At 43.1% G+C, this 15507-nt stretch overlaps 1 protein-coding gene across 3 annotated transcripts in view; it reads left to right on the forward strand.

Moving 5' to 3' along the window:
- The window catches only part of LOC139453953 (hepatocyte nuclear factor 4-gamma-like), an 85333-nt gene that overhangs the window by 24518 nt on the left and 45308 nt on the right, over positions 1–15507 (forward strand). The window contains exon 1 of one of the 3 annotated variants that reach the window (XM_071235400.1): positions 8825–8852. The exons of 1 other annotated variant lie outside the window; for it this stretch is intronic. In XM_071235400.1, coding sequence (XP_071091501.1) covers positions 8828–8852 — 25 coding nt within the window. In that variant the 5' untranslated portion in view covers positions 8825–8827. Of the gene's footprint in view, positions 1–8824; positions 8853–12184; positions 12652–15507 lie in introns of those variants that run through there. One more of the 3 variants, XM_071235397.1, reaches the window with a different exon arrangement.

The following is a 15507-nucleotide window of genomic DNA, read 5'->3' on the forward strand; positions in this document are numbered from 1 at the left end:
GGTGTGACGTCATGGATTGGGTGGATAGGTCTGGTGACTTGGTGTGATGGCATGGGTTGGGTGGATAGGTCTGGTGACTTGGTGTGATGGCATGGATCGGGTGGATAGGTCTGGTGACTTGGTGTGATGGCATGGATCGGGTGGATAGATCTGGTGACTTGGTGTGACAGCATGGATTGGGTGGATAGGTCTGGTGACTTGGTGTGATGGCATGTATCGTTGCTCATTATATCAATCACTGGATGGTTTGGTCCAGACTTGATAAATTACAGACAGACAGACAGACAGACAGATGGTGGGTATCAGGGCCACAGTTGTCACAGATCTTACAATCACATTTATCGTTTGTTCAGTGTAGGGAGATGACAGCTGGACGTCCATGAAGCAGTGTAGTCAGTCAGGTGTAGGAATTAGAGTTTGCTGTTAGATGATCGTAACAATAGTCACTGGAAGAAAGATACTCCCAGACTGATATGTGATTTCTTCATCTACAAAGTCTACAGATTACACACAAAAGGATGAACAATTATACGCTCCACTTTCTAAACGTTGAGAGTATTACAACGACATCTCTTTGACGTAAGTCTACTCCACTCACATGTGTAGATAGAGCTGTCACAGGGGGAGGAGAAAGGAATGGCGAGGATGAAGTAGGTGATGATGGGTGTCACATTGCTGTAAATAAACACTATTGTTCCCTGTAGCTGTGTACAAGGGGCTCACTGGGCCCCCGACGGTGCATTTCCCCGCCCCCCCTCCATCCACGGATGTGTGGCAGATGCAATCACAGATTACTGGAGCGTAAACTACTAACTTTATACTTAAATCTAGCAGCTGTGTTAAACTGGCCTCATGGTTTCTGGAGGGGAATTTGACGATCAACATTAATTGGATTGAATTACTTGTTTACAGATTTTGTTTCAGAAGTCTGTTGGGTTGTTGGTCAAAGTAAAAATACACATCTCACATTATTGGGGGTGCACAGTCGTCTTAGGCACTGCGATTCCCTGTACAGAGTTGTGTCCCTTGGGCAAACCAGAAACCTGTGATTTGGGGTTCAAATCCTGGTTCGCATTGATTGTTTCTAGGTTGGACAGCATGATACCCGTGCAAGTGGGTTTTCATTTTCACTCACTCACTCAACAAGACAGTATAGTGTTGCACTCAGAGTACTCAATGAGAGACTGTGTAGTGTTGTACTGAGAGTACTCAATGAGAGACAGTGTAGTGTTGCACTGAGAGTACTCAATGAGAGACAGTGTAGTGTTGCACTCAGAGTACTCAATGAAAGACAGTGTAGCGCCGCTGTGAGTACATAATGAGAGACACTGTAGTGTTGCACTGAGAGTACTCAATGAGAGACAGTGTAGTGTTGCACTGAGAGTACTCAATGAGAGACAGTGTAGCGTTGCTGTGAGTACACAATGAGAGACACTGTAGTGTTGCACTGAGAGTACTTAGTGAAAGACAGTGTAGCGTTGCTGTGAGTGTACTCATTGCGTGTAGTGTTGCAGGGCACCTGCTGCCTGTGGGAGAGAGGCGGCGGCCATGAGTTTGATGCTGATGTAAATACTGCCTGGTGTTCCTGGGTGGAATCACCTGTTAAAGTAGCGAGGCTGTATGGATAATGCCTTGCTGTCTGGCACAGAGCGCTTGCAGCCTCTCACTGGACGACACTAGGGCTGTGAGGAGGAAACCTGTGAAGATAGATAGATGGATAGATAGATAGATAGATAGATAGATAGATAGATAGATAGATAGATAGATAGATAGATAGATTCCTGAGGTGGTTTGCCCCCATGAAAAACACAGATGTAATGTTACGTCAGAAATTTAAGAAGATCTTTCTGAGAAACTTGAGGATATGTGATTGTGTTTATCCGTCTCAGAGGCCATCTGTGCCTGAGTGTATCTCAGTGTTACTGGATCTGCAGGAGGAAAGTTGAGTATGTAGGATGTGAGACATTTCTGGGTAAACTACAAAAAACACGCTGGCCTGAATAAATGAGGGAGTAGCATGAAGAGGGTCTTCATACTGTCTGCACAATCATCGTTGTCACATTGAGTGAATGAGAAAAATACAGAGTTCATCTCTTTCATCAGAGTTATAAGCAAGACTCTAAATATTCTGTTTGTCATCATAAAGTGTCCTCATTAGTAGAAGCTGTCATGGTTGTCTCCCTTTACATGGCTGCTTTACTTCAGGACCATCATTTGATGGTGGAGAGAGACAGTTTGTTGTCACAGCTGAAGCAATACTTCTGACTGCTGTCACAGCTGAAGCAGTACTTCTGACCGCTGTCACAGCTGAAGCAGTACTTCTGGCTGCTGAAACAGCTGAAGCAGTACTTCTGACTGCTGTCATAGTTGAAGCAGTACTTCTGACCGCTGTCACAGCTGAAGCAGTACTTCTGACTGCTATAACAGCTGAAGCAGTACTTCTGACCGCTGTCACGGCTGAAGCAATACTTCTGACTGTTGTCACAGCTGAAGCAATACTTCTGACTGCTGTCACAGCTGAAGCAGTACTTCTGACTGCTGTAACAGCTGAAGCAGTACTTCTGACTGCTGTCATAGCTGAAGCAGTACTTCTGACCGCTGTCACAGCTGAAGCAATACTTCTGACTGCTGTCACAGCTGAAGCAGTACTTCTGACTGCTGTAACAGCTGAAGCAGTACTTCTGACCGTTGTCACAGCTGAAGCAATACTTCTGACTGCTGTCACAGCTGAAGCAGTACTTCTGACTGCTGTAACAGCTGAAGCAGTACTTCTGACTGCTGTCATAGCTGAAGCAGTACTTCTGACTGCTGTCATACTGTTGCAGCACTACTTCTGACTGCTGTTTGACTGTTAAAGTAGTACTTCTGACAGTTGAAGCAATACTTCTGACTGTTGAAGCAGTACTTCTGACTGCTGTCATACTGTTGAAGCAGTACTTGACTGTTGAAGCAGTACTTCTGACTTTCGAAGCAGTACTTCTGACTGTTGAAGCAGTACTTCTGACTGTTAAAGCAGTACTTCTGATTGTCAAAGCAGTACTTCTGACTGCTGTCATACTGTTGAAGCAATAATTCTGACTGCTGTCATACTGTTGAAGCAATACTTCTGACTTTTGAAGCAGTACTTCTGACTGTTGAAGCAGTACCAGACTGTTGAAGCAGTACTTCTGATTGTTGAAGCAGTACTTCTGACTGTTGAAGCAGTACTTGACTGTTGAAGCAGTACTTGACTGTTGAAGCAGTATTTCAGACTGCTGTCATACTGTTGAAGCAATACTTCTGACTGCTGTCATACTGTTGAAGCAATACTTCTGACTGTTGAAGCAGTACTTGACTGTTGAAGCAGTATTTCTGACTGTCGAAGCAGTACTTCTGACTGTTGGAGCAATACTTCTGACTGTTGAAGCAGTACCTCTGACTGTTGAAGCAGTACTTCTGATTGCATGGTTCCAGGAATCCGACCTGTGCTGGGGAAGGTTGTTATGGGAAGACCAAGCTATGTGTATCAAACACTGCCAGCATCCTTCAGTTCATGTCCTTGCGGGCCAGGGGAGAGAGTTATCAAGAATCTTTTAAAATCTTTCAAAACATGATATATTGCATTCCAAAGCAATTACTGGAATATGTGAGCAGGGGTAGGATTTCTAGAAGTTCAATTGAAACCTGTTTTATGCTGTTTTGTATTGTAGTCACAGCAGGTTTACAGACTGCCTGTACACAATGCAAGGGGTCATTGTATGTCATCGGTTGTAAACAGATGTAGTCTACCACAATGGTTTCAATTTCCCTCCATTGTGGACGACCGCACAGTTTAGTTCAGATCAGTTGTTGTCAGTTTGACAAAGTCTAATTGGATTTGCAAGCCGAAGGAGACCTTGTGTCAGGTGTTTCAGTGTTAGCAGTAACTAGCTCAATTAGACTTTAAATAATTTCATCACTTACTTCCTTTTTGATTCATAATTGTTGGAAAGTATCCAAAATTTTGTTTGAGAATATTTAGTAGTTCTTCTTACACTTTAACAGACATAGACAGAGTATGAACTTTAGTTTATTTCCTTAACAAATTAGCTTTAAGTGTCTAAGCATCTGCTAGGGTTTTAAACAAAGTTGGTTTTAAGTGTCTAAGCATCTGCTAGGGTTTTAAACAAAGTTGGTTTATGCAAACCTGGGATGTATTGAGGTGGACCCAAACAACACAATTTGTCAGCCTCCAGTACCAGCAGAGTTGCCCTTGGTCGGCAGTAAATGTGTCAACTGGTCTTCAAGTGGCTCCTTGTCTGTTCTAGAGGTCTCGTGCCGACCCTCCTCTCAAGTGGAATGAGACACATCACCTGGATTTAATATCCCCGGTTTTTGCGCTTTGCGTCAGAGCGAGATGGGGTAATAATCATATGTTTGTTGGGAGATGGTTAAGGAGTCATCAGTATTCAGCTCTTGTTTGAAGTGGAGAGATTAAAACCAAGTACATGGAGTGTTTTAAGTGTTTCAAGTAGAGTAACTTATGTTTGACACTTACAGGTGGGACTGGTCATTTTGTATAGGAGTGGGTGAGATTACGGGGATGAGGGTGGGGGGTATGGGGGCATGAAAAAATGACACCGCAAATGATTGGGGCAGCCAAATATACCAGAAACATATCTCCCCCCTCTCTCTCTCTCTCCCTCTCTCTCTTTCTCTCCCCTCCCTCTCCCTCTCCCCTTCTCTCTCTCTCCCTCTCCCCCTCCCTCTCTCTCCCTCTCTCTCCCTCTCCCTTTCTCTACCCCTCCCTCTCTCTTCTCTCCCTCTCCCTTTCTCTCCCCCTCCCTCTCTCTTCTCTCCCTCTCCCTTTCTCTCCCTCTCCCTTTCTCTCTCCCTCCCTCTCTCTCTCTCCCTCTCCCTTTCTCTCCCTCTCTCTCTCCCTCCCTCTCTCTCTCTCTCCCTCTCCCCCTCTCCCCCTCTCTTTCTCCCTCTCCCCCTTCTCTCTCTGTCTCTCCCTCTGTCCCTCTCGCTCTCTCTTTCTCCCCACCAATATCATTGCGGGGATGTTCTCGTAACGTGCCATTTTATTACCAGGCATGATGGATGAGGGAAATAGATATGTTAATTTCATCACATGATGATGAGTGTTTCGTTTTATTTATATCCATGTCTAACATAGCAAGTTTAAATAATTTAAATCTGTGATGTGAAATTAGTATTCACATGATTTTTGTATGGAAAATAACTGGAGGTACAGCAAGAGATAAAGATTTTCTGGATGAGAATCCTGGCCATGCACTGTGGTGCATAGTCACTACAACCCAGTTGAAGCACCCCACAAATCCTGCATACCTGCAATAGACTTAGTTCCTGCACTGTTCCTCTTCTTGTGTGAGTGAGTGCTTATAAGCTGCTTTTAGCAATATTCCTGCAATATCACGGTGGACACAAGAAATGGGCTTCGCATATTGTACCCATGTCTGGAATCAAACTCGGGTCCTCAACGTGACGAGCGAACGCTTTAACCACTAGGCTACCTGACCGCCCCTCTTCTTGTGTGAAATGTAAACCCAAACAGTTTTATATGTGATAGAAAACAAAATTTTAAAAATTTTATGTCAAACATATTCTTCTTGCTATCACTACAAATTTTGAGCTTGTAGCATATTAAACCAGGAACAGGACATGTTCCCACTTCCAACACAAAAACATAACCAGGCCTTCCTTTTTAGCAAGCTATATTTACTAACTTTGCCAAGATTGAAAATTCATGAGCAGAAAGATTCCTGTTGATGTTGAGGATTGACTGAGAGATATAACTTTTTCACATTTACAAAGGACTATTGTTGTGTTTCGAGTAGCGCTGCATCGGCACTATGGAGATGAGTCATGTGAGTCGGACATGATGAGTGTAGCACTTCCGCAATCACTTGACAGGATTCGCAATAACGGATACTCCAGTTACGAAGGTAGAGGCAGTATCCACGGGGAGCGTCTCCACTCATACCTTAAATAATTATTTCTGGATACTAGAATTGTGAATTGTTTGATAGAAGTTGACAGATAACAAAGTAGACACAATATATGGATAATAACTTCTATAGATTACTGTAACAGCGACATTTTGGTATTGATCCTTGTGTCTTTGCATGACAGTGGTATAAGGATGATACTGAAACGTCGCCATTAGAGTAAGAAGTTAGTCTTCTTTACTGGAATTGGGGACTGAAATGTGCCAGGGATGTCGAAGATGGCTTGCATGTAACAGACTATCCATTACTTTTCATCAAAACTTTTTTATTTCATGAAGTGGACATATTACAATGGTCTTTGGAATTGTAAGCCGACCCAACAATATTTGACTTTACTAATGCTGAAACACAACTAACAGCCCCCAAACCTAGACTGCTCCCAATATGTGAACTATAAAAGATTTTTTTTGTGGAAAGTATTCAAGGTACCTTCTATCAGGTTACCAAGTTTTCTAAGGTGTCACAATTCACCCTAGGAGATATAGCTAGGGTGAGATCAAGCAATATCTATATTGTAGATATCGCTGCAAAGAAATTGCATCACAATGCTTTGGAGACCATTGTGACGTCATTGGTTACCATGAGGTCACAATCAAATGACATCACTAATGGCTCTGCTACTGAAGCTGTTTGCAGTACTTTTTACTCTTAAGACACTGCTTATTACTGTTTACATATTGAAAAATTTGGAAGAATGATGTTGGATGATAAATAAAATCTCACCCAAGTGTCTTTTTGGCAAGCTTCAGAGTTCCTCCACTTTTATCAACTTGTGTTGATATGTTTGATATCAAAATACACTTGGGTGAGATTTTCTCAATCTTTTCAAACTTCAGTGTGATTTGGCGTGTAATTTGTTGAGGATCTAGTAGGTTCTTGACAGTGTCCGGCTGTAGTGGAGGGAAGGGAACCTCCTTCACTTGCTTGTTTCCCCACCATGTTGTTCTCCTGTGAGTACCTCTTACATGCTCCGGTTCAGATGAGGAGATTATCAATATTACATGGCTTATTGGTAGTCCCGGGTTCGATTCCCGACATGGCTACAATGCGCGAAGCCCATTTCTGGTGTCCCCCGCCGTGAAATTGCTGGAATATTGCTAAAAGCAGTGTAAAACCATACTCACTCACTCACTCACTCACTCACTCACTATTGGTAGTCTACATGGATACAGTTTGGGGAAACTCTGGCATACATTTTTACAAAAATATTTGTCTGTATTCGGCATGGTTGGTTTGAATCATCCCATGCAAAACTGTGATGACAGAACCACAGTGTTATTTTATTTCTTTGCCTTCTGTTGGTCCTCGTGACTGTCACTATGGCGTATAGACTCACGAGTGGCAGTGTAACTTTGATCACCAAATATTATGATTATCATGGTTGGTAATCAAGCTATTTCAATCAGATGTTGACTGTTGGCTATGAATGATAAAGACGTCGTGTTATGATACATACAGTAAACATACAGCTACACAGCGTCCAGCGTTCGGACAGCGACAGTGATGGTTGAAGTCCTTGTATCACATTGTGAATATTGCAAACAAATCTGTCAGTCTTATAAACAAACATTTCAGTTCATCAGGTTATTATCCCCTGCCCAAACGATTTATATTTTTGGCATTTCCAATGCAACCAGTTAGATTTAGGTTCAAATGAGGTTAGGGTAGCCTAGTGGTACCAGTGTTCGCTCGTCATGTCGGAGACTCAGGTTCAGTTCCCCACATGTGTACAATGTGTGAAGCCCATTTCTGGTCAGATATGAACATATAGAATTGGTCTCCGGCAACCTGTGTTTGTCATAAGAGGCGACTATGCTTGTTGTAAGAGGCCATTTATGGGATAGGGTGGTCAGGTTTGCTGACTTGGTTGATTCATGTCATTGTATCCCCGTTGCATAGATTGATGCTCATGATGTCAATCACTGGATTGTCTGGTCTAGACTGCTGTCATATAGCTGAGTGTGGCGTTAAACAACAAACAAACAAACTATGTAGTTCATTGTAGTCACTAAGAATATTCCCCATGGGGATTACAGGTTAAACAGGTCATAATGGGCAACATAAAAAGGATTGGGTGGTCAGCATTGACTTGGTGGATAGTCTGTCATGGATTCCCCAATATCATGGATCATTGCTCAATATGTCAATCACTGGATTGTCTGGACCAGCAGCTGTCATCTAGCTGACACGCTATAAGTCCTTCTACAAAGGAATCTCAGTGTTACAAGTGTCTGAACTCCCATACATGGACATGGACTTCTGAGAGTTATAATGCTAAGATCACTTTGTGGAGCGGGGTCCTGAGTCAACCCACTGGTTTGGGGTTCCTTGGTAGTCCCAGACCCCCATGTCATGTCCATCTTAGTAGCCATTGTGAGTAGCAGATCCACGTTTAGAGGCAGGAACGATCTGATATGGCCTGGTTGTGGTGTTGAAGTTATAGAACTTCAAGAGTGATGTCTACTAGCTTTAGAAGTGATGGAGGAAAAAATACCTTGAAATGTTACTTTTACTTTACGTTGGTAACCTTCACTACAAGTGTCCAACCTTTTAGGGTCAAGGGTTCTCTCAGAATGATCTTACTGAACCATCCTAGACAGGTATATCCAAGTATGGACACCTGTACAATCACAAAGGAGACGTGGTTATGGGAGATGCAAATTGGTCGTTTTAGCCTTTAAATCGTTTTCGAGAGATGAAATGAACGCGTGTACGACATCAGTGTGTGCTTACCTAATGTGTATTGTCTGCTCGTCATGTGCTTCGGAAGAACTTGTGTCTCATTTCCTCTGCACTTGTGACATCTTGGCTGACCTTGTGCTCAGTCACTGCTCGACATGAAGTGGCTGATGGAGGATTCGTGTGAGTATCTCTCTCAGGTTTATACTTTGTGAATGTATCGATGTCTGTACCTCACTGTGGGTTTATCCTCTATGTTGTATATATGTCTGTCTCTTTAGTTTCCACAGCCAATCTCGTCCTGCCCAGCCAGGTCTGGTGTAGCCACTTCAGCAGGTTTTAATGAATTACTGAATGTGTGACTTGATGTTAACAAAGGGATGTTATAGATATTGTACTGGAAACTATGTTGTGTGTCTGTGATAAGGATGCTGTCATTCAATAGAAGCTACGTCATAGATATCTGGAAAGGGTACTGTTATCCAATAGAAACTACATTGGTGTCATTCAATAGAAGCCCCATAAGTACATGTGTGATAAGGGTGCTGTCATTCAAAAGAAGCCCTTTAGGTACATGTGTGATAAGGGTGCTGTCATTCAATAGAAGCCCCATAGGTACATGTGTGATAAGGGTGCTGTCATTCAAAAGAAGCCGTTTAGGTACATGTGTGATAAGGGTGTATTTGTTCAATAGAAGCCCTTTAGGTACATGTGTGATAAGGGTGTTGTTATTCAATAGAAGCCCTATAGGTACATGTGTATAAGGGTGTAGTTATTCAATAGAAGCCCTTTAGGTACATGTGTGATAAGGGTGTTGTTATTCAATAGAAGCCGTTTAGGTACATGTGTGATAAGGGTGCTGTTATTCAATAGAAGCCGTTTAGGTACATGTGTGATAAGGGTGCTGTTATTCAATAGAAGCCCTATAGGTACATGTGTGATAAGGGTGTTGTTATTCAATAGAAGCCGTTTAGGTACATGTGTGATAAGGGTGTATTTGTTCAATAGAAGCACTTTAGGTACATGTGTGATAAGGGTGTATTTGTTCAATAGAAGCACTTTAGGTACATGTGTGATAAGGGTGCTGTTATTCAATAGAAGCCGTTTAGGTACATGTGTGATAAGGGTGTATTTGTTCAATAGAAGCACTTTAGGTACATGTGTGATAAGGGTGTATTTGTTCAATAGAAGCACTTTAGGTACATGTGTGATAAGGGTGCTGTTATTCAATAGAAGCCCTGTAGGTACATGTGTGATAAGGGTGCTGTTATTCAATAGAAGCCCTTTAGGTACATGTGTGATAAGGGTGCTGTTATTCAATAGAAGCACTTTAGGTACATGTGTGATAAGGGTGTAGTTATTCAGTAGAAGCACTTTAGGTACATGTGTGATAAGGGTGTATTTGTTCAATAGAAGCCGTTTAGGTACATGTGTGATAAGGGTGTAGTTATTCAATAAAAGTTGTGTTGTAGATATGTGATACTGTTTCTGTTATTCAATAGAGGCAGGTTCAAAGTCATTGTGTAAAAATGTTTAAATCCCTTTTTATGTGATAAGGGTGCTGTTATCCAATAGAAGCTATGTTTTACATTATATGTGATAAGGGTGGGTTTTTTTTCCAATAGAAGCTATGTTGTATAACTGTGGAAGGGGTGCTGCCATTCAATGGAAGCAGGTACAAAGAAAGACATTATGTAAAAAATGTTTAAATTCCAGGTTGTGAATACAAAAAAAATACCAAACTAAAATTGACAAACAATATTTAGATTATGATTTTTTAACAAATGACTTCCATATTTTCTCTTTTTAACTTTGCAAGACTATTGCGGGCTCATTTGTAAAACAAGGTCAAATGGTTTTGCTGTAATAAGATATCCTAAACTTTCACATATATGAGAGTGAAAAGAGGACTGTAAGATTGAGCAACAAATGATGATTGCTCTCTTGACAAGATACCTGCTTTATGGCTGCCTCGTTAGGAGTAATTAATGACTTAATTGTAGTGCTGCAATCTCGCTCCTCACCTCAGCTGGTGTCTGTAGCCTGGGGATCAGCTGTGCGTATGTAGACAACCATCAGCAGTTTCACAACCCAGGCTAAACTTCGCTATTGGGATGGTGGGTGGTTCTTACTGGTGCCATGTGATTGTTTCCAGGCTGGGCTTGTTACTGTTGATAGCTAATCATAACCAAAAAAAGTGTTGTCAATATACAATGGATTTGTTTTGTACATATCTATGTCATTGAAAAATATGTATTAGTTTGTAATTAATTATAATACAGCTCACAGTGTCAGTGACATGATTAAGAAGGCTGTGTGGACAAGAAGACAAGTCTAGTCATGCTAATTTCTTGTTTTTCTGTAGGTTAACAAAATATGTGTTGAAATACAATGTATATTATTTATGTAAGTGCTAATAGTTTTTAAATTAAAAACTAAACATAGTATTGTAAATGATTATGTATGTAGTATTCAGCAACCCTTTTTTTATGTTTCATTACAACAACAAAAATAATAAAAAATCCAGATTTTGAAAATGTGAAGTTTAGAAAGCCTTTACGAATGATTATATTGTTTCAGAGTCTTGTGGATAGCCTGTCTGAAATATTGAAATAAGATACTCTTAACAAATATTCATAAACTTCAGACAAATAAAAAACCCACCCTGATGAGAATTATGGTAATAAAGATCTGAGAAGCCACAACGATGACATTCTCTTCCGGTTGTCGATATCACAGAAGCGTGCTTAGTATTAGAAAACACATCCAGAAGAACGCTAAGTAACGCTAATGTGAACACAATCTACCCCTATCCTGCCGGGTCACATTCAAGGCTAACACATTAAGCCTATTAGTATATCTGACCAAACATTCGTCCATCAACTTTCAACACTAACAACGGCAGATCCAACACTGTGTCGAGTTGTCGGCCACTAATACCCGTCCACACCCATCGGGGTGTCAAATGATCCTCGCTATTGTATGTAAATCAGGCCATTGTGTATCCTACCCTCTCCTCCAGCCCACATGGCTGACATCAAGACGTGTACAGAGCCCTTAAGAAAGATGTTTAAGTACAATATTAAGGAGGATGATGTGATTGTTGTTTCTGCTCAAGTAGTGACAATGATGCTAAGTGTTAATCTGTTTGTTGGGGCTGTAATTAAGAGTGTTAAATGACCATCTAGGTGTTTGTGTGCCTGGGTACCTTGCACAACTTCACTCAAGCGCTGTATGTTTTACAATTCAGTGTCAGTGATTGGTTGGTGGATGTCAGATTTGAAGTAAGCTACATCCCTGATGTGAAGATGTGCTGCTATTGGCCAGAGGTTGACTGAGTGACAATTGGGATGTACCGCGGCGTGAGTCCAGGGCCACATTGAGTTACTGGTCTTTGATTCCCTGTGTTCAGGAAGCAGCCGATAGAGGGACTTTACCCATATGCTACACTTTGACTTGCCTCATTTCACACATGTTTTCTCATCCTTGAGTTCAATTTTGTGAAGAACTTTATCTTTTGCAATTTCGCAATCAAGGACGTACAAGGAAGAACATTGAGGATTTATTCTGAGGATGGTTTGAGTTTTTGAGACAGAAACGATAAAATCTTGTTTGAATTCGATTTGAATTATGTACGACCGGGCATATCAGTGGCCAAACCAGCAATGCCAATGGCAACAGCAGCATCAGCAACCACAGCAACAGCAACATCAGCAGCAGAATACCCAGCCTGCAACTCCGACTGTCGTCATGCAGTCGGAAACTGCTGGTTACCCAAGCAACTACCATCCGCAGCAGACAGACCAACATGGCGGTCCGCTGGGACAGAGGAATCGGTCACTTCAGCCTGCTCAGAATAGTTATCGCACATACCAGCGATATTACCCCCGAGGTTACAACAGTTCCAACTTTCCTAGTTTCCGATTCCGGTCCGACTGTCGCTATGCAAGTGCCAAGGCTTTGCAGGGACTTCTGACAAAAGGTAAGTGTATCATCCCAGTCTTCCCGGAATGTGGTCTCAGTCGGAACTAGCAGGATCAGAAATTAATTTTTCAAGACAAGTAGAAACCATATTTCACGAGCCCTTGTGGTCTGAAGTTTGTTCTTCTTGAAACAGAAATATCTACTATGTTTGATTTTCTGTTTTATTCAGTTCCAATTTGTAGTAAAACTGAAGAATTGAGACAGGTTTAGAATAGTATCACCCAACTGCTAAGTAAGTCGGCAATGACGACTACCATTATGGAATTTTTATTTATCCTCAGCATAATTTAGATAATATAGTAGTCGTGGACTCGCATGGATTTCTAAGTCTGGTTTTAAAGGGGAGTCGCATAAGATGAGGTGCAAAGATAATACGAGGCAGTGCAATGGCAGATCCGGGGGGGGTCGTGTGTCCAGGGGTCCTGGCTGTGGATTCCATTCTCCTTCGTCGGATTTTCCAGACCTTTTTGTTCCAGACCAGGAACGTCCTTGATGTTGCCATTATGTCTTGTAATTCATGGACACTCCTGTAATTCCCAGTACCCAGTATTGCCAAAGTTCATGGATGGCATACATGGATCTATACCCCACCGCCATGACGAGAGGATTTCTATGATTGTTAATTCAGTTCCTTGTACACGATCCTTGTAATACCTCGATCCCTTTTTGGATACAGAACATTTCAATGTTCAAATATTTGATCATGTTAAAAATCAGATTTTGAATCGAAGCTGAATTTATAACAAATCAATATGCAACACAAGCCACATCAGTTCATAACCCAGCTCAAGCAAAAGGGAAAACAAATACTTGTTATAGACTGGGATCAGTTTGGTCTACAATGGCGCCACCTGGAGGTATAAGCATGTGCAGTTTGTACTTCATCTATGGGTCAGGTCACTGGGTGTCAGCGGTCAATGTCAGGCTGACTGTCCTGGGTGTCAGCAGTCACTGTGAGGCTCACTGTCCTGGGTGTCAGCAGTCACTGTGAGGCTGACTGTCCTGTGTGTCAGCAGTCACTGTGAGGCTGACTGTCCTGGGTGTCAGCAGTCACTGTGAGGCTGACTGTCCTGTGTGTCAGCGGTCACTGTGAGGCTCACTGTCCTGTGTGTCAGCAGTCACTGTGAGGCTGACTGTCCTGGGTGTCAGCAGTCACTGTGAGGCTCACTGTCCTGTGTGTCAGCGGTCACTGTGAGGCTGACTGTCCTGGGTGTCAGCGGTCACTGTAAGGCTCACTGTCCTGTGTGTCATCAGTCATTGTGAGGCTCACAGTCCTGGGTGTCTGCGGTCACTGTGAGACTCACTGTCCTGTGTGTCAGCAGTCACTGTGAGGCTCACTGTCCTGGGTGTCAGTGGTCACTGTCCTGGGTGTCAGCGGTCACTGTGAGACTCACTGTCCTGGGTGTCAGCGGTCACTGTGAGGCTCACTGTCCTGTGTGTCAGCGGTCACTGTGAGACTCACTGTCCTGGGTGTCAGTGGTCACTGTGAGGCTGACTGTCCTGGGTGTCAGTGATCACTGTGAGACTCACTGTCCTGGGTGTCAGCGGTCACTGTGAGGCTGACTGTCCTGGGTGTCAGCGGTCACTGTGAGACTCACTGTCCTGGGTGTCAGTGATCACTGTGAGGCTCACTGTCCTGGCTGTCAGCGGTCACTGTGAGACTCACTGTCCTGTGTGTCAGCGGTCACTGTGAGGCTCACTGTCCTGGGTGTCAGTGGTCACTGTGAGGCTGACTGTAATGTGTGTCAGCGGTCACTGTGAGGCTGACTGTCCTGTGTGTCAGCGGTCACTGTGAGGCTCACTGTCCTGTGTGTCAGCGGTTACTGTGAGACTCACTGTCTTGTGTGTCAGCAGTCACTGTGAGACTCACTGTCCTGGGTGTCAGTGATCACTGTGAGGCTCACTGTCCTGTGTGTCAGCAGTCACTGTGAGGCTCACTGTCCTGGCTGTCAGCGGTCACTGTGAGACTCACTGTCCTGTGTGTCAGCGGTCACTGTGAGGCTCACTGTCCTGGGTGTCAGCAGTCACTGTGAGGCTCACTGTCCTGGGTGTTAGCAGTCACTGTGAGGCTCACTGTCCTGGGTGTTAGTGGTCACTGTGAGGCTGACTGTAATGTGTGTCAGCGGTCACTGTGAGGCTCACTGTCCTGTGTGTCAGCAGTCACTGTGAGGCTCACTGTCCTGTGTGTCAGCAGTCACTGTGAGGCTCACTGTCCTGTGTGTCAGCGGTCACTGTGAGGCTCACTGTCCTGGGTGTCAGCAGTCACTGTGAGGCTGACTGTCCTGTGTGTCAGCGGTCAATGTGAGGCTGACTGTCCTGGGTGTCAGCGGTTACTGTGAGACTCACTGTCCTGGGTGTCAGCGGTCACTGTGAGGCTCACTGTCCTGGGTGTCAGCGGTCACTGTCCTGGGTGTCAGTGGTCACTGTGAGACTCACTGTCCTGTGTGTCAGCAGTCACTGTCCTGGGTGTCAGCAGTCACTGTCCTGGGTGTCAGCAGTCACTGTGAGGATAGTTTTTGAATAGCTGTACTGAAGCATATCAAATATATTATCTCAAAAGAAGATAAAAAACACTATTATTTCATATTACTATAGTTAATCTGTCATCAGGTGTTTTTTAACTTCTTTTGAGTATTGTCTGCGGATATCATTGTTATTCACAGATGATTGTTGAAGAGTAATCTTTCTGTCACATTATTGAAACATGGATATGGTTTGGTAGACTTGCACAAGTCTGTAAGGCAATATTTATGAGTTTAAATCATTATTTCTAGATTAAGTAATTAGAGCAAGTTGTCCCTATAAGGGACTTGAGTCACATGTCAGAGATTTGCCTATTTATGAGGAGAATAGA

This window comes from Haliotis cracherodii, unplaced genomic scaffold (genome assembly GCF_022045235.1).
Source record: "Haliotis cracherodii isolate W230 unplaced genomic scaffold, xgHalCrac1.p SCAF_10, whole genome shotgun sequence".
Taxonomy (NCBI): domain Eukaryota; kingdom Metazoa; phylum Mollusca; class Gastropoda; order Lepetellida; family Haliotidae; genus Haliotis; species Haliotis cracherodii.